General features: G+C 35.7%; 2 protein-coding genes across 8 annotated transcripts in view; one reads left to right on the forward strand and one right to left on the reverse strand.

The window, feature by feature from the left end:
- Positions 1–6,546, reverse strand: part of ssbp2b (single stranded DNA binding protein 2b) — a 91,620-nt gene extending 85,074 nt beyond the window's left edge. For 2 of the 4 annotated variants that reach the window (XM_048181087.1, XM_048181085.1), the window contains exon 1: positions 6,316–6,546. In XM_048181087.1, coding sequence (XP_048037044.1) covers positions 6,316–6,371 — 56 coding nt within the window. In that variant the 5' untranslated portion in view covers positions 6,372–6,546. Of the gene's footprint in view, positions 1–5,922; positions 6,288–6,315 lie in introns of those variants that run through there. The other 2 variants (XM_048181086.1, XM_048181089.1) reach the window with 2 other exon arrangements.
- The window catches only part of atg10 (ATG10 autophagy related 10 homolog (S. cerevisiae)), a 29,193-nt gene continuing 16,622 nt past the window's right edge, over positions 5,838–18,408 (forward strand). For 2 of the 4 annotated variants that reach the window (XR_007183553.1, XM_048181090.1), the window contains exons 1-4: positions 6,642–6,763; positions 9,094–9,188; positions 12,964–13,086; positions 14,286–14,408. Coding sequence is in view for 3 of the 4 variants with exons in the window: in XM_048181090.1 (XP_048037047.1) it covers positions 9,186–9,188; positions 12,964–13,086; positions 14,286–14,408 (249 nt within the window). In the remaining variant the exon portion in view is untranslated. Of the gene's footprint in view, positions 5,857–6,641; positions 6,764–9,093; positions 9,189–12,511; positions 12,679–12,963; positions 13,087–14,285; positions 14,409–18,408 lie in introns of those variants that run through there. The other 2 variants (XM_048181092.1, XM_048181091.1) reach the window with 2 other exon arrangements.

The following is an 18,408-nucleotide window of genomic DNA, read 5'->3' on the forward strand; positions in this document are numbered from 1 at the left end:
CATAGACATGTTTTTATCACACGATTTAAACCAACTTGTGATGTCTGAAAACAATACACTAAATACAGACTGTCTACTACTAAACCCTGGTTTGATACGTGTATTACAGGTAAAGCTTCACAGTCACACTGAGTATGCCATGAAAATCACATATGAGTCAAGCTTCCATAGGGATTTTGAATGACCATTCATAAAAAAAGAACATATGCTATTGCGTTCATTCATAACACGATTATCATATACAAGGTTCCCATACTTTTTTACCAATTTAATTTCTAAACGTTTTTCATTACTGGATTAAGAAAAAGGAAAAATTTCATTTGGATAAGGATTTTTAAAATAAAATTAAAAGCACAAATAACAATTTCTAGACAATTAAATATATTATAGATCTTAGAAAAACTCAAAAGATTGATATTTCTTACAAAAATTTCCAAAACATTTTAAGATTTAATTAATATTCACTAGTTTTCTAGGCCTGGAAATCAAGATTTTACATATGAGATTAAGATCAACCAAAACCAAAGACAATGTAGGTACAGCTGTTAGCGCATGTGCTCTGTCATGGTGATGTGGGAGATGTGGGTTTGAGTCTATGTGTTCATGTTTCCATTCATTCCCTCTTTCCTTTCTTCTCTCCCTTCTTTCTGTCTATTCTGCACTCTCGCTGTAAATAAAAGTGGCAAACCCCCAAAATTTCAAAGAAAACAACGGAAATTAACAGAAACTCAGGGGTGTGGCCACAAGGGTGGCAGCTGCCACCCTAAAAATTAGTTTTGCCATCCCAAAGTTGACCAGTCTCACAGCTCGCATACTGATGTAATGCACAAACAATTAAACGGTTTGGTTTATGGAAGTGTGTCAACTTAATCAACATCCCTGTCGGCTCATAATAAAAGTTCATCTTAACTCGACTGGGTCACTTTAAAAGCACATATCTAATATGAACTTCAATTCACATTTGTTTTATGTCTGATATTATTTAAATCAGATAGAGACACATTTCTGCCCTTGAAGAACTAAGCTAAGTGTAAAAGGCAGATCGGCATGAATCCACAGACTGGAGCGCAGGCTGTCCCTCTGCAGTATAACAGGAGTGTCGGAAGAAGAACGCAGTTATCTTGTCCACAGACCTGGTTCCATTATCAAATCACTGAAGGTGCTTCTAAAATTAGTCAGGGTGCTCTAGTAAAGTGCAGAAGTAATGTGTAAGCAACGGCTCCTGAGCACCACCATAACAATAATAGCAATGTACAGTGAGATATTTACAAGATTTACAAGTTATTACTTTTACAAATAATTGCAACAGCCTGCTATAGCCTAGAATGCACACGAAGAGTGCTCTCTTTATAATCACCAAAAAGCTGTCATTCACCTCAGTTCATCGTGATCTCACGAAGTAATCATATAAAGTAAATATGATTGAAGTAATCATATTATAATCTAAACTGCATAATTTATCTCTTATTTACACCATGTCTGCACTTTGTTATAATGAGGGGATTCAAGAGCATGCAGAACTCAGAGTCAAAAGAAATCTGGAGTTTTTTTTTGGCACTGAGTGAATTCTGACTAATTTTAACAACTCTGATTGGCCATTGCCTTCAAGAGATGTCTGTGATTGGCTACATTGCTCAACACTCCAAAAAGTTAAGTTGAAGTTACATTGTAGTTAAATTGTTTAATTGTACTTTAATTGTAGTTAAATTGTAGTTAGTAAACAAAAAAATGTTGAGTGGTTTGCATCACTGGATATTAGCTATTGTCGGTCGCTCAATATTTCAATCAAAACAGTAGTCAAATATTAAATGTTTAGCTACTTACTCGCCACATATTCTTTCACTGCTAAAATGAAAGCATCTCGTTGGAATTCGCACTTGTCTTCTGTGAACAGTAGCCACGCCTTTTTTGATTTGATCGGCCAGGTCACTCATTCTGACAGTGATGAGCGCTGTTAGGCCGCTAAGGCAGAGCAGCCTAAAAATTTTACTTTTAAAACTTTTTTTGTCATCCTAACAACAAACAGAGTGGTGCATAATGGAGTACAGCAGAGCAGCATCAAGATTATCAAATATTGGGGGACAATTTCTAATTATTGTATCAAATTTCTAATTATTGTACCTCAATGTATATGGTGGTTACAGCCCTGGTTTTTAACACTCTGAGGTCTGAGGGTATCGCCGGCGATACCACCGTGGTTTTTTCTTATCAGTGTGAAAGAGACTCAAAATACTCTGTCAATGTTGCACATACAATTAAGAGTTATACACCATTTTAATCTGTGGAATATCTTCTTTCATTTGTGTACACTCAGAGTAAAAACAAAATGTTGCGCTTTTTGTAAAATAAAGAAAACTAACATGATGCGTGATCTCTCGTCTCCCTCTGAACGAACTCCAATCTGATAGTTCTTAGAAAATGAACTGTAACTTAGTGAATACTAATGACAAAAAATTACACTTATGTCTAAAAAAATGTTAAGATGTCAGGTTTTAAAACATTTAAGTCAAATCGAAAACAAACCTTCTGTGTTTATGTAATCTGTATGAAAAGAGAGCCATGTCAGAAGTCTGTGATTCAGCTCATTATCCGCTAATGCGGCCACGCCCACGGAGCCAGCGCTATTCACACGCAAACTCAGAGGCAATACATGCATTCGTCATCTCAATCGTGTATTTATTGTCTTCAAAAGTGTTTTGAATAGCCATATTTAGCGATCTCTTGCCTCTGTTAGTTCCTTGATTGTCACATGATATGCCTCTTCTTTTACTGAGGCATTTGTGGACAAAAGGGGCAGAGCGCCCTCCGGCTCAAGTATGAATTAAAAACACAGCATCCAGCGCTCATAATGATGACAATAAATATAGAATAATAAATATTACTCCTCTGTATAGAAAATTGATATAAACATATGAGAATCCATCAATATTTCTCCAAATCTGTGTGCTTTTAAGCATATTAAGAAATTATGGTCAATATAAGATTTTAAGAGTCAAAATGTGAAGCTTGAGTCTTAGATCTTTTTAATGATGTATAGTTTGTCAACTGCACATCAACATTTAGGCTCTATAATATAACAAATATAGTAGCCTATATGAAATGCCCTAGAGGTAGGAATGTTCAGACGCTTTGCATCACAGAAATACATTATATTTTAAAGTATATTAAAATAGAAAACCATTATTTGGTTAGAGACTTGAGACTTCTTTTAATTAAAGGTGCTCTTGCTTTCTATAGAACTGGACCTGTTTGTCCAGAGACGGGTAAGTGAGAATCTCCATACCAAAGCAAACCTTTCATTTAAGTTGCTTATTCTGGCAGGTGTAATGGTATCAAATAAATTGTCATTCAAATCACAGTTATTTCAGGAGACAAAACTTGTGGAGAAATAGCCAAATCAACATAATATGTTGAAGATCTTCATTATTAAAAATTATTAGAAAACGTCTCCGAGATTAATGTCACCTCAATAAAATGTCAGCACGAACTAAATAATATTTATTGGTTCAGTGTTCATCATCTTCCCCCTTCCCCCACTCTTTAACTTTTTATGGTGCCAAAAACAAAAAACTATCAGTGCACACTACTAGACCAAACAAATACTCCAATATTGTATCCTTTTGATGCACAGAAGCAGGTACACGCTAAAAAACAACCCAAGTTGGGTTGAAAATGGACAAACCCAGAGGTTGGGTTAAATCTTTGCCCAACGTACTGTGCAGTTTTATTTAACCCAACTATTGTTTAAAACTTACCATATGGCTGGGTTGAAATGAACCAAAAATCACAGACATTTAATTATTAGAGGCAACAATAATAATCAAAAGGTGAACATTTATTAATAAGCATATGATTTTTGTATATTATTCATTAAACTTATTAATAAATGTTCATTTATTAAACATATTATTTTTATATTTAAGAAAGCAATACAGTCATTTTTTAAACAATAGTTGAGTTAAATAAAACTACCCAGCAGGTTGGGCAAACATTTAACCCAACTGCTGGGTCTGTCCATTTTCAACCCAACTTGGGTTGTTTTTAACCCAGCATTTTTTGGAGTGTGGAGTCAATCATGTGTCTATCTCGTTAATCTAAATAAATTACCTGAGTGGTGGTAATGTTACAGTTATGCATATTTTCAGTACACTAGCTAGCTTGGTCATTATACTTTAATAGGCTAGCTTACACATTCTGGCCAAATGCTAGCAAGATCCCTGTTGTAGAGGAATTAAACATCTGTACAGTAATTTTTAGTTAGGAACTGTTGTTGACAGGTATGTTTTATTGCTTCCCCTTTTAAATCAGTATAACATTTCATACTGGTATCGTCCCTCATATAGTATTACTGGTTTTACATATACCATAACAAGCCTAGTTGCCATCCTTCATTCTGCTCTTGCCCCCCCTTTGCCACGCCACCTATAAACAGCATTCAGAGTACAAGTAAAGAACCACAAACAGCAGACAAATTCACTTAGCAAAAGCAAGAGGCTGTAAGAACATCTCATAACCAGCAAAACTGCTTTCTCAAGCTCAAATCTAATGCTGGAGAGTTTTCATCGAAACCACAAGTCCACACATGCCCCATAAGACACTGGCCTGAATGAAACTGCAATAATTGCTAATTACTTCAAGACAAGACCTCACTGCAGGAAGACAAAACTGTGGACATTCCAATCATGTTTAAGCTGACAACAAAGGCAGTTAGTAGAATAATACAGTTTTAAACCACAGGAAATCAATGACAGTGAGGTGACATGTTTCCCTGACACGTCAAATAAGTTCCCATGTTCATGACATCATCTCAGCAGCCATAAGGCTCTAACATTTCCACACTGACAAGCCAAATACACTTCAATATAACATAGTTTTGCTTAAATATAGGCTATTCAGGATATTTTTGGAGGCTCCTAACAAACATTTCCTTTCAGAATGGTGGTAGGTGTACTAGTCATCCTTCTAGGATACTCTAAAATCTCCACATTGACAAGCCAAATACACTTTATTACAACATATTTTGAAAACACATGCACTAACGCTTTAATATATTCATGATAAAGGTCTTTATGGAGGCTCATGACAAATATTTCCTTTCAGAATGGTGGTAGGTGTACAAGACATCCTTCTAGGAACAAGTATACTCTAAAGTCTCCGCATTATCAGGCCAAACACATTTCAATAAGACATATTTCTAAAATATACAGATTAAATATGCAATATACTCATGATAAATGTCTTTTGGAAGCTGCTACATGAAAAAAATCCCCCCAGAAGACCGTTATAAGTGTACTGGGCATCATTTAAAGATCAACAAACTCCATCGTTCCCTATTTAGTCGTTCGTTACGTTCTTCCGTTTCACACATTATCAAACACATTAAAAATTGTATATAGGTTAATATATAATACAGACAAATGTTGTTGTCAGATCAACGGACCCCTCGTCGTGCCATCATCATCTTCAGCGATTCACGCGCAGCCAAAAATCTTATATAACTGCGAAAAATAACTGCCACAAACAAGAAGTCACTCACTGGCTGCGCGCGACGGGCTTCAACAGAACGCGAGTATATTAGAGTATACATAGCGCGCGCGAGAGAGAGTATGATTGACGTGTCCGGCGCGAAAAGTTCCATGACACCGGCAGGTCAGTCAAACTCGCACACGCTGCCTACTGGAACTTTTCATTCCGAACTGTCAATCATATTATTTCGCGTGCGCAGTAACTTTTCAGACCAGAACCCGCGAGCGCACGGAACAGAGAAACACAACGGTCCGCTACCAATAAACTTTTTTTTCCCACTGAAATGCAGCTCACCCGACTGACTGAAATGGGTATTTAAACTTGTAACGGGTACGTACTGTAGCCTATATTCCATACACGTTTCTTTTAAAACGAAAAAAAAACTTCTGTACTCACCTTATTCCAATACTAAATTGAGATGACGAAATCCTTGAAATTAGCTATATATAGCGTTTCGTTACCCGTGGCAACTTTTCGTGCATAAATAAATGTATTTTTTGACTCATTCAGAAATAAATTGACTCTTTTTATCGATAGTCCACATGTAAAGTTTAGTCTTCGCATCTCTTAACTCCTGCGCGTGCTACCAGTTTACATGTCGCGTTAATTAGACGCAAGAAATTCTACCAGCGCGTGACTGATAACTGACAACAACTTTCTTGCATGAACTACAAGCACTGTCAGCGACAACACAGCATCCAAGGAACAGAACGTATCCGCTGCTTGTTAAAAGTCTGTCCGCGCGCTGTCTTCATTAAAGAGATTCCCCCCCTCATAAATAAAACTTACTTTTCCCTCGCTTGGCTGTCGGACGGTACGTTGTTACTCTTGCCTTTGGCGTACATGCTTGCAGAGAGCTCCGATTGTCACGCACCTGTCAACCCATCACAGCCTCCCCGGACACAACCCCGTCACCATGGTGACTACAGGAGCGATTCCTCTCATTGGACAGAGCGCCGAAAAGGAACGCCCATTTTGTTGGGTAACTAGCGTGAGTGACAGTTACTCGGCCCCGCCCCGACAGAAACACAACCCCTTTCTTATCTCCAGCACTCTTGTCTGTGGAACACACACACATACACGCGCTTCGTCTTACCCGGCACTGAGGGGAATTTGAAACCGTACTGAGAGGGATTTTAAACAACTGGCTGTTCCCCTCACAAGCAATCACACCCTCTACTGTCACTGGCCAAATTTAAAGTGATATGGCAAATGTGGAGCGGATTCCTCAGCTTCTGTATGTACTATGGATTGAAATAAGATTATTTGGGTCGCGCAGATCTCTTTTCATAAAGTATAGTGATAACTAATGTGCTTGTTTATCTTTTAAAAAGTTGATGAATAGCACTATAGCAGTTTAGACAGCAAAATACAACCTAGAAAAGGAGAAATCTGCTTTATTTCTGTGATAATGTTTGTGACAGTCTAAACATCCCTAATGTGTTTAGTAATTGTATTCTGTGTTGGAAAATAGTTGGATTACTAAGATATTTGCAGACAAATGGCTTTTAAACAATGTAAAACTAAAGTAGGGCCTGAACCACCATATTATTCAAATTCTGGTTAAGCCTTTATTGTGAAATATACTTAAAAATGATAAATGTATGGTGGATATTTCAAATAAGGGATTTATATGACCCAACATGTTTAATCAAAAATTATATTTTGATGTTTAGAAACTGGAATATTGGCTTCATTTTCTTATCTGGTTGTGTTTACACAAAGCTTACATAATCGGATCATTAGAATATTCTTGCGCATGTAAACACAGACATGAGCCAAAACCAAATCAAAATGGACTATTTACTTACATATTTACTTACCTGTTTACTTTCCTAATGCACATTCCTCATGTTATTGTGAATGATTTGTTGATTGCATGATTTTCCAAAGAAAATGTTTTTATAATCTGACACTTTTCTGAAATGGCTTTCCTTGTCCACGTGTTCAAATCCTCCTGGGAAGTTCATATTTACGAGGTGGAACGTCATGTTTACAATGTTAGGTGCGTTCAAGTCACTTTCGTCGGAGCAAGACGGCGGTGTACATTAAATAACTACAGAAGTTCTTTAACTCTATACTTACAGAAAATGAAGAACAATGTGCATGAGGTGTGCTTTGCTTTTTAATGTTTTTAATTTATGAAGCCACTGTAAACTTTATCGTTACATATTATGTTGTTATATTACAGTGCCATTATATTTTGTGCAGGGGATTAGCTTATTTTATTGTAAACAATATCTCGGCTAAATAAATATCTATAAATATTCCACCATGTTTCTCACTGACACGCCCCCAACTCGTAAACATCCGGGCTTAAAGGGTTAGTTCACCCAAAAATGAAAATAATGTCATTAATTACTCACCCTCATGTCGTTCTACACCCGTTAAGACCTTCATCTTCGGAACACAAATTAAGATATTTTGATTGAATCGAATCAGTGATTCGGAGCGCCAAAGTCACGTGATTTCAGCATTTTAGGCGTTTGTTTGATAGGAGATCCAAATCACTGATTCAATTCATAAAGCTCCGAAGCAGTGTTTTAAAATCGGCCCATCACTATATTGTTGTAAAGTCATTATTTTGCTTTTTTGGTGCACAAAATGTATTCTCGTCACTTTATAATATTAATGTAGAACCACTGAACTCACATGAACCTTTATGGATCTTGAGATTTTCAATGGCATCGCTGGCGATGCAGGCCTCATCGGATTTCATCAACAATATCTTAATTTGTGTTCCGAAGATGAACGAAGGTCTTATGGGTGTAGAACGACATGAGGGTGAGTAATTAAAGACAGAATTTTCATTTTTGGGCAAACTAAAACTTTAAATAAAATCCCAAGCTTCCCACTCATATTTACAACTTTGTGGTGGCGTTCAGCAGAAATAGCCTAGTAAAAGTTGTATGCTAATATGCAGGTCAGCCATATTGTTTTAGCAAACAACATTCGTTCCTGGTAACACCCACTTTTCACCACCCAATCAAATCCCTATTTTTTTCATACATTTTTTTTTATTGAATAACCTGTTTTTACTCTGGAATACCCCAAATTATGGAAGTAAAATTGCTGATTTTATACTTTTAATCTTGTGTAGTTGGTTAGATCATTGCTTACTATACAACTTTTTTTTTCATGTATAAAATCCTATAAATATTTTCCTACATATTTTGTTATAAGATATTATTATAAATAGTTAGCCCTCTTTTAAGTTCTAGATGTGCTAATTAATGTACTATTGGCTACTATTATAACTTGTTTATATTTGGTTTATAAGCCCTTTAAGGGTCCTTGTTTCATTCCCTTCATTCTTACTACTACTAAAAAGTATTTTTAAATGCACTATAGATCGAAATGTGGATGCATCATCAAATAGTCTATTTTGACCAGAAATGAGCATTAAAAATGCAATAGCTAGTAATAAATGCGTCAAGTCTTTAGTTTGGTAGAAAATCCCTCGTTGTGAACGCTGATCTTTTCTCTCTTCACTTGTGTATATTATTTTGGCGAATGTTTTAACTGCTGTCTGTCCTCTAATGTCTGCGCTGTGCTTTTTTCCCAAAGTGGGCGGCTTGAAACCGCCTGTGCTGAATAACATTGGCTGTTCCGTTTCACCCCCTCCGCGCTCAGGATCCCGGAAGTAGCCGAGTGAGATCATGGTAAGACAGAGCGATAGAGCAGTTTGCGCTGCTGTGGATGTTCTTTATGACAGTTCCGAGTCATACAGCAACAATGTAACAAGTTGGCGTTTTAGAAATTCTAACAAAGTCAAAGAAAGTGCATTGCAGTTACCACAGCAACGTTGCTGCTGACTTTATAAATAGGGGCTCTCGAGAGCTGCACGGTTGAAATGCCACGAGCGCTGATGCTCAGACTGTTTTGCGTCCTTCTTTATCTTTATCTGTGCTGTAGTATTCGAGCTCAGTTCCATTAAGACGCCATACAACGCTTTATGTAACTTAAGTATCATCAGTAAAGGGTGTAGTTCCCTGAAAACATGATCTGATTCAGGCTATAAAGTTTCAAGAGGCTGTCGTGTCGTCATAGTTGAGTTGTCGTGAAAATACAAAGACATATTGATATTTTGAAGTCAAGAGTTTAAATATGATTTGTGTAATTTTTCGATGTTAAAAAAACGCCCATCCGAACTTTAAAAAACGGAGAACTGCATATTAATCATGCATTTTAATAAGAATAGTTAAGTAGTTTACTTTAATGGTAATTTACTAAATAGTCGAAATAGTGGCTTTAAGTAATACAGTAATTGTTGTCAAACAAACAATACGAGATTCCAACTAGTTTCCTAGAGCTCCTATTTGCACCACGTGACCCCTGTACCACCTGATCACTGCAGATTCTTTTAGGGCCCATTTATATGACACCGTTTTCAACTGAAAATGAAAAACTTTTTTATGTGATTTGGCCATTCAATTACACGACAACAGCGTTTAAAAACAAAAAAAGAGTGTTTCAAAGTGCATGTTTATGAAAATGATACCGTTATCATCTTCGTGTAAGCCACAAAAATGCGAAATTGTGAAAACGGTGACGTCAAGCGCATGTGTGTTACGTGGTCAGTCTATAGGCGTGTAGTGTTTCTTTACAAAGTGACATTGCCATCTACTGGCCTGGCAGCATAAGGGGCCATACAAAAGGCAGGAACACACCAAGCCTAGTGATGGCCGATTTCGAAACACCGCTTCATGAAGCTCCGAAGCTTCATGAATCTTTTGTTTCGAATCAGTGATTCGGAGCGTGTATCAAACTGCCAAAGTCTTACTTTTTTTTACCTACTTAAAGATTTTAGTAAACGAGGCTTCATTACGTCATCACTGTTTCGAAACATTTTCAAAACAGTTTGAAATTTCAATGGTTCACCGGTAGAGGGCGATGATAAAGTGAACCCATCAATCATGCAGATTCACTGAGAACTACTGAACAAGTGTCTAGGGCTTTACCCTATGGTTTTACCTGATCTCCGATCAGTTTTATACATTTGTAGATGTTTTAATTATACATTAGAATAATTAAAATTAATAATGGTAGTTATTAATCTCGTATTGGCCTGTTTAGCTTGAGCCATGGAACAGAGAAACAAGCCTTTAAAATTGATAAAAGAACACATATTATACAGACACTCTGTATTTAATCTTATTAGATGATTAGTTAATTCCATTTAATTGATTTTACTTTAAATAAAAATTTTGCAATACATTTGTTAAAGGGTATTTTTAATGCATGTTTGGCCTGAGTTTTGTTGCACTGTTCTGACCACTAGGGGTCACGCGTGGAGACGGGTGTCAGATTGTTTCAAAGCCTCGAATCATTACGGCACATTTGATTCAACTGCTTCAGTGTTTCATGAAGCCTCGATCTGCCCATCACTAACCAAGCCCTGTTCGTCGGCCGACTAAGTTTTCTCAGTGTGTTCCGCACCGTCAGCTGAAGTTGGTCCTCGTTGGCTTTTTTTGGGCCGATTCGACATGTTGAATCGGCGTCGGAGCTCATCGGTCCATTGGGCCATCTGATTATTCTGATTGGCTGTTCAGCTACTGCCACCTGCTGGTTCGGAAAGGCATTTCATCTTACGCAGGCACAGAACGGACATGCTATTTGGCCGTCGGCTGTCGAGCGTTGGTTTGGTGTGTCAGGGCAACTTTGGACCCAGATGCTGCCGACGTGAACCAACCCCGAAGTCTGCTTTCGTCGGCGCTAGTTCGCTGGCGTCGGCTTGGTGTGTTCCTGCCTAAACATATCACGTTTAAAAATGCATAGAAAGCGTAGCCGCTTTCTCCTTCTTTCCAAAGTGCTTGCGCTCCCTTGGCGTCTGTCGTTGCTATGCAAACATGAAATGCACTCTCCACAACGACGAGGAAGTTTCAGCAAAGGATAAATTGATTTCATTTGAAATAACGAATGTGATCGGCCCCTAATACAGCGTTTTGAATAATTTTCGTGGATCTGTGTGAGAGGGGATCATTTTGACATTTTGCCGTCTGTACATGAAAAAAAGGAAAAACTTTTCCATTTTTAGTACATCGTTGTTGTGTAAACAACCTTAGGCGTTGATAGTATTGCTAAAGAAATGCATAATTCCCAGCCTGAGGACGTGAACAGCTACGAGTAGAATGTTATGGTAATTATGACATGACGTGAACACAGCACAGCATTGACATTGACCAATGCATGAGTTTGGGGTGGGACTATCTTTATGGTTAAAGGAAATTTACAAAAACTTAACAGAAAACTACCAATACCTTTTCTGTTTTTCTACAGAATTTTTATCAGTTACTTTATATATTATACTGAGTTACTTCTTATTTATTCAGTTTATTCATAGTAACAATCAGTCATAGGTCACTCTTCCACTGTAACTAGACTCGCATACAGCTGTTGCCGGACTCCAGTTATAGTTTATAAAATTTTAAATATGGATATTTTTCTTACAAAAACCCATTGCTTCACTTTAGAAGGCCTTTATTAACCCCTTGGAGCCATGTGGAGTACTTTTATGTTGGATGGATGCACTTTTTTGGGATTCAAAATTCAAATCATTCAAGCACCATTCACTACCATTATAAAGCTTGGAAGAGCCATGATATTTTTTAATATAACTCTGATTGTGTTCGTCTGAAAGAAGATAGTCATATACATCTAAGTTGGCTTGAGAGTGAGTAAATCATGGGATAATTTTCATTTTTGGGTGAACTACCCCTTTAAAGATTTGGTAGTACATATTATTCATTAGTTAAGGAATTGTTCTTTCCCCACATGTCAGAATTGGGCTTTAGCTAGACATAGAGACACTGCTAGTCCACCGAAGTTTGTGCACATTTTGTTTATTGCTTCACACGCTGTAATTAATCAAGCCATGTTGTGTCCATTTAGTTTGGAGTTGTAGATGCTCACTAAACCGGCTGATCAGTGAAGATGTGAATAAATGGGTTTGTTTGATGTTTCTCATTTCTGCTTGTTCACGCAGAGGGGGTGAAAGAGGCACGAGCAGGAAAGGGCCACTTAGGGAATCAACCGTTTCCTCAGAGTAATTGAAGCCAGAACCGCTGTTGTGATCCAACAACCTACAGTTGTGATGGAATTTGTGTTTCAGCAATTCTAAATCTGCCTGTGGATTTGTTGAGAGAACTTAAAGTAAGCATAGAATTGTCTCAATTATCACAGATTCCTGGTTCAGTTGTCCATGATTATCATAACTGTGCATGTTGTCCCATTGATTGTTCCTTCACGATCCAGTCAATTCCTGATGGATTAAACCAAGATGTGTCCATTGCATGTTATCTTATCTCATATCCTATCATACCCAGAAGTAAAATGTGTTGTGAATGGTGCTTCATGTTGACTTTACAATGTTCATGTCAACAGTGATAAGTCATCTTTGGTTCTTATACATTTAAATGTGACTGTTCTTACCCTCAGATGGCAGGTGAGAAAATCTCTGCATCATGTTACTTGGATGAAAGGACCTTCCGGCTTTGCTGTCAGCTCTTTCTCCAACACTCTGAGACCATCCAGGATGGCTGGAGCTGGGAACAGATCAAGGTGAAGTGAATGTTTGAGTAAATCCACAAAGTCTGGGCCTACTTGTCCATAGAGGTTTAGAATGAAAGAAAGAACTTGTGAATCTCACAAAACATGTCAAGAAAGAAAGAGTTTTATTTTGAAGATGAAGAAAATTAAGCCTATTTTGGCATTTTGACATTACTTTTAATGACAATTCAGCACTTTCTCTCTCAAAATTCTCATTATTTCTCAACTCTTTTTAAGTTCTCACTGCAACGTCTGTTAAAAATGACTGTAATACAAATTTTTTTTTTTTACAGTACATTTACATTTCATTACACACATGCATTTATCAGGTGTTCTTATCCAAAGCAACTTACAATAGAGGAACAGAAACATTTAGTCACTTAATTTTTCCAATTTTTTATTATTCCAGCCTAATAAGGAATTCACAAAAAATGGGACGAGGCCTGGTTGAGTTAGTAATGTGTTTAAACTCCGGTAAAAAAAATTATGGTAAAGTGCGTGACATTTCTGAAACACGCTGGAAGCAGTTGACCAATCACAACATGCTGGTTGAGCCGACCAATCAGAACACACTGCTTTATGGAAGGAGGGGCTTCATAGAGACAGGAACTAAACAGAGCGTTACGGACAGACTGGGAAAAGAGGTGCTGCAACAATTTGAAATGTGAAAAATAATGTGTTTTTTGAACATTCAAGCATGAATACCTATTCTAGTAGATTCCAAAAACAAAATCAAGACTTTGTAAAAGGTTATAATATGGCCCCTTTAAAAGGTACTTTATTAATCTTCATTTAAAGGATAGTGCTACCATTCTACAAATGCGACAATGATGTGAAAATGCATGTTCATAGACATTTTGTTTATAGATGTCTAAGATTTTAGTGTATTGATGTATAGATTTTAAGGGAAAGTGTATATTTAAGGTCACGTAACTGCAATTTCTACCATTTTAAATGTTTACTCTTTCAAATCACATTTTGTATTCATTTTTTTTAAATGTTCCTGCAATGTGAAAAAAAATGTTTATTTTACAAAACCATGAATATTCCATATGAATATTAAAATCTAAAATTATTTTTTATTAATTTCATTTTTGGCTGAAATATGTCCCAGATATGTTCTTGACAGGTTTCCTGAGATTCATTTTGTACTTCTACATGCCAGTGTTTTATGGTAATCTTGTGTTGGTTGTGACTTGACTTTGTTCCAGGGCACTGATGAAGGATTCATGAAGAAGACTGTTCTCACCCCTGTAAAATCAAGCCTGTTGCACAAACAACATGGGTGTTTCATGCAGGCTGAAAACATGGACCTTCTGACAGATGACATTCAGGTAAGACAAGTATCACTACTACTATCGCTCAGGATTAGTGATCTGAACAACCCCTAACATTAAGTACTGACCTTTGATGAGTAAGTCATTTCGTTTTACCCATTTTGGTCATATAAGCGTACTGTCTCTGTGACTGGGGGTGGTTCTTGGATGGAATGAGGCAGTCCGTTTATAAACGCTAACAAAATGGGCCACCAAAAACGAAAACTGACCTAAGTGTTTCCCCACATACTGAATCAATTACCTGAAGGAAACACTTGAACTAAATCCTTGCTTTATAACCGTGCCGGGTTTAGTTTTGGAAAAACTTGCTAATGTTGGCATACGCTTTTATGTGACTGTTAAGATGTTTATGCCCTTTTGTACATCCGTGTGTTTCACACACACACACACAATCATTTAGCTTTGTCTGCACACTTCATGCACTTCCATTTGGGGGGAAAATGATTGTGACATCTTTAAACTTTAAGGAGTATGCTTGATTTATAAAAAAAAAAAAAAAAAAAACAAGCTTTGAAGTTAGTATCAGCAAAATATTTTGATTGTTATGCTGGTCTAAATGATCTCCTCCAAAATGGGGGTTGTGCCTGGTGGTTGATTTTTCTTTACCTCCACTCTCAGCCCATTTCATTAGTAAGCCCTTCCGGCTGATTGCAAATGACTCGACTTCTTGCATATTTACATTCAGCTCACACACACTAGGGAAGACTCGACACCGTCTCCTTTCATGAAGGAGATTTTTCCATATTTCATTGCCATTAGAGAAAGCAGTTTTTGTTTTTATGAAGTAACTGATTGTAATGCAATCCTTCCGATATTCTGTGGTTAGGGCTGGTCAATTGCACTAATTATTAATGATATTCACTACTATATCTTAATATATGTACATTACTTGCCCTGTAATAGCATTTTTTTTTTAAATCAGAGTAATTTAAAACTCCTTAAAATCACTGTGATTATTCACAAAGTTTATATTATGTTTAATATATATTAGTCAAAATCTGCTAAGTAAAATGAATGGTAATTAAATGTAACAAATCTTGTAATTTATCATCTTTTATTAGAAAATTAAACATTTTATCAAACTTTGATAATTGGCTTAAAGGGATAGTTCACCCAAAAATGAAAATTATCCCATGATTCACTCCCCCTCAAGCCATCCTAGGTCTATATGAATATCTTTTTTCAGATGAACACAATCGGAGATATATTTAAAAATATTCACATTTGAAGCCAAAAAAATGTATCCAACTATTATAAAAGTAATCCATACGGCTCCAGGGGGTTAAAGGCCTTTTGAAGTGAATCAGTGCATTTTTGTAAGAAAAACATCCATATTTAAAACTTAAAAATCAACATGTTGAACGATGTTCACTAATCTGGCAAAGTTTTTGAATTGGATTGTCGTTTATTCTCTTTAGCATGCAGTGTGAAGTATTTCGCTCAGTTCTCAGATCATCAGATCAATAATTTCATTGAGTGAAGAACAAATTTGTACTTATGTGCATTATGTATTATGTATGTTATCATCGTCTCTGACAGACATCGTGTTGAAGCCACTCAGGTCGCCATTTTCTCTCTTTTCTCAGAAAGCGATGATGTAGTCAAAACATCCGTTAGTGTGGGTTTTCCAGGAAATGCGTGACTCTTCTTCTTCTTCTTTTGAGGTTTATTGGTGGTTGACAAACAACAAAATGGTGTACTACCGCCACCACTGGTATGGAGTGTGGATTAAAATGACTTAATCCCTCCCTTTTTTATGATCTCTCCCACAAATTAGTCATTTTAAGATACTGAAAAACTATAACATTCAATTGCATTTTTATTTTTGCTAAATTGTGCAATGCGTGATTCGGACCTCTGCTTCTCATAAATAGTCCTGTGTGTATTGTGCACTTTATTTTTTTGAAAGACATCGATGTTGTGATATTTAAATGATGTGGATTTGAAAACTTGTAATGAATCATAAGGTAATAATTATTTATTTCTTAGCTGGCAAGTATTCAGTGAAGTGATTGATGTCTATTAGTGTGTTATGTCTATGTTTTTAGTTCTAATATTCTAAACGACAGCCAGCCTAAATTTTTGACGGACACGATAATGTGCGTAAGAGGTTTGATTGTTGAGTAATTATATTTGAGTAATTATATTATATTTGCTTAGTTCATTATACTTATTTTATGGAATGAAGTTTAATTCGTGACTTAAAAAAATGACATGTTACTGACATGTTTGGCTTGTCAAAAATGTTACATGCAGCTGCCGCAAATTCGTTGAAATTTAAAAAAAGTGTTGTTGTTTTTTTTATCAGGAAAGGAGTGGTTTTGATGCACAAAGTTGTTCTTATTGTCTCTTATAACAAAAATATTTTATTTAAACCTATGAAAATGCAGATTCTGTTGTAAGATATAGTGAAAAATTACTTTTTGTTCCATTGTTACCCCTTAGCATATTTTGACTCATATATAATATCATATTATATAATCAAAATCGAGTATATATAATAATTATTAAATATATATATATATTTTTATGACTTAAGCACATTTCTCTGCAGATGCTCATTATTCTAATGCAAATATTCAGATTCTTATTGTTGTTGTAATGCAAAAATATTTTTTATATTATTTAAATTGTAAAGTATTTATATATCATTGGTAGTATTTGTTGTAATTTGTAAAGTATAAATTATGTTATATATATATATATATATATATATATATATATATATAGTAATAAGAATTTTGAAGGGAAAATGAGCTTAAATCTCAAGCAAAAAAATCTTGATAGTCCTAAAAATATACTTTTTTTAATATAATTCTTTACTCTCTAAAAATAAAGGTTCTTTATTGGCATCAGTGGAACCTTTAACATCCACCGAACCTTTCCATTTCTACAAAAGGTTATTAATAGTGGAAAAAGGTTAAAAATGTTCTTTAAACTTAGAAAAATCTTTCTTTTTAGAACTGTTCTTTGGGGAATTGAAAATGCTGCTTCTATGGCATCACTGTGAAAACACCCTTTTGGAACCTTTATTTTTAAGAGTGTATGCTAATTTCTTATTTTTTTCATTCTTTTGCTTTTGAGGTGAAATGTGAGCTGAACATATTTTTGTGAGATTTATACATCGCCGATTAATTTCTGATACACCGAAGACAAAAAGACCAGCATTGTCTGTAGTGATACCAACTCAACATCAGCATCTCCTTTGTTCACTCCCCAACATTCTGAAGTCTCATGTGCAGTCGTGCCACAGCGCACGTCACCTGACATGCCCTGCATAAAAGAACATTTAGAAAACTTGACCTTGGTAAAGACTGTTCGGCAGCAAGCAGTAGCTTGCAGGCTACAAGAAAGACTCTTTTTTTCCATTGTTCAGGAAAGGAAAAAAAAAAAAAAAAATCCAAAAAGATCTGTGGAAGATTAGGGAAGCCAGGAGCTTTTTTCTTTTTTGTGGCATCCTGTTTTGAGTGGTGGAATTCTTTTAGGGAGTGAATAAATGCCTCACTCAACAAAAATCTATCAGGGTTAACCCTTTCAGTGCCTCACACCTGATTTCTCTGGAACTATGTTCAATGTTACTCTTTGTCTATGAGCACCTGTACATGAAGAGGCCAGTAAACAAGAATAACCGTCCTTAAGTATGTTTTGTAGACAGTGGATTATATATATATATATATATATATATATATATATATATATAAGTATATATTTAACAAAAATATATTTTATTTATATATACAAATATTTTATATGTTAATATTTTCTTAGATATATACATGTATATTTGTGTGTTTATATATATATATATATATATATATATATATATATATATATATATATATATATATATATATATATATATATATATATATATATATATATATATACATAAAAATACACAGTACACACACGTTATATGTTATATATTATGTATATTATTAAAATCGTTTGACAGCTCTAAATATACCCGTCAACAAAACGGTATGTGTGTGTGGGT

The sequence above is a fragment of the Megalobrama amblycephala genome, linkage group LG2 (genome assembly GCF_018812025.1).
Source record: "Megalobrama amblycephala isolate DHTTF-2021 linkage group LG2, ASM1881202v1, whole genome shotgun sequence".
NCBI classification, from domain to species: Eukaryota; Metazoa; Chordata; class Actinopteri; order Cypriniformes; family Xenocyprididae; genus Megalobrama; species Megalobrama amblycephala.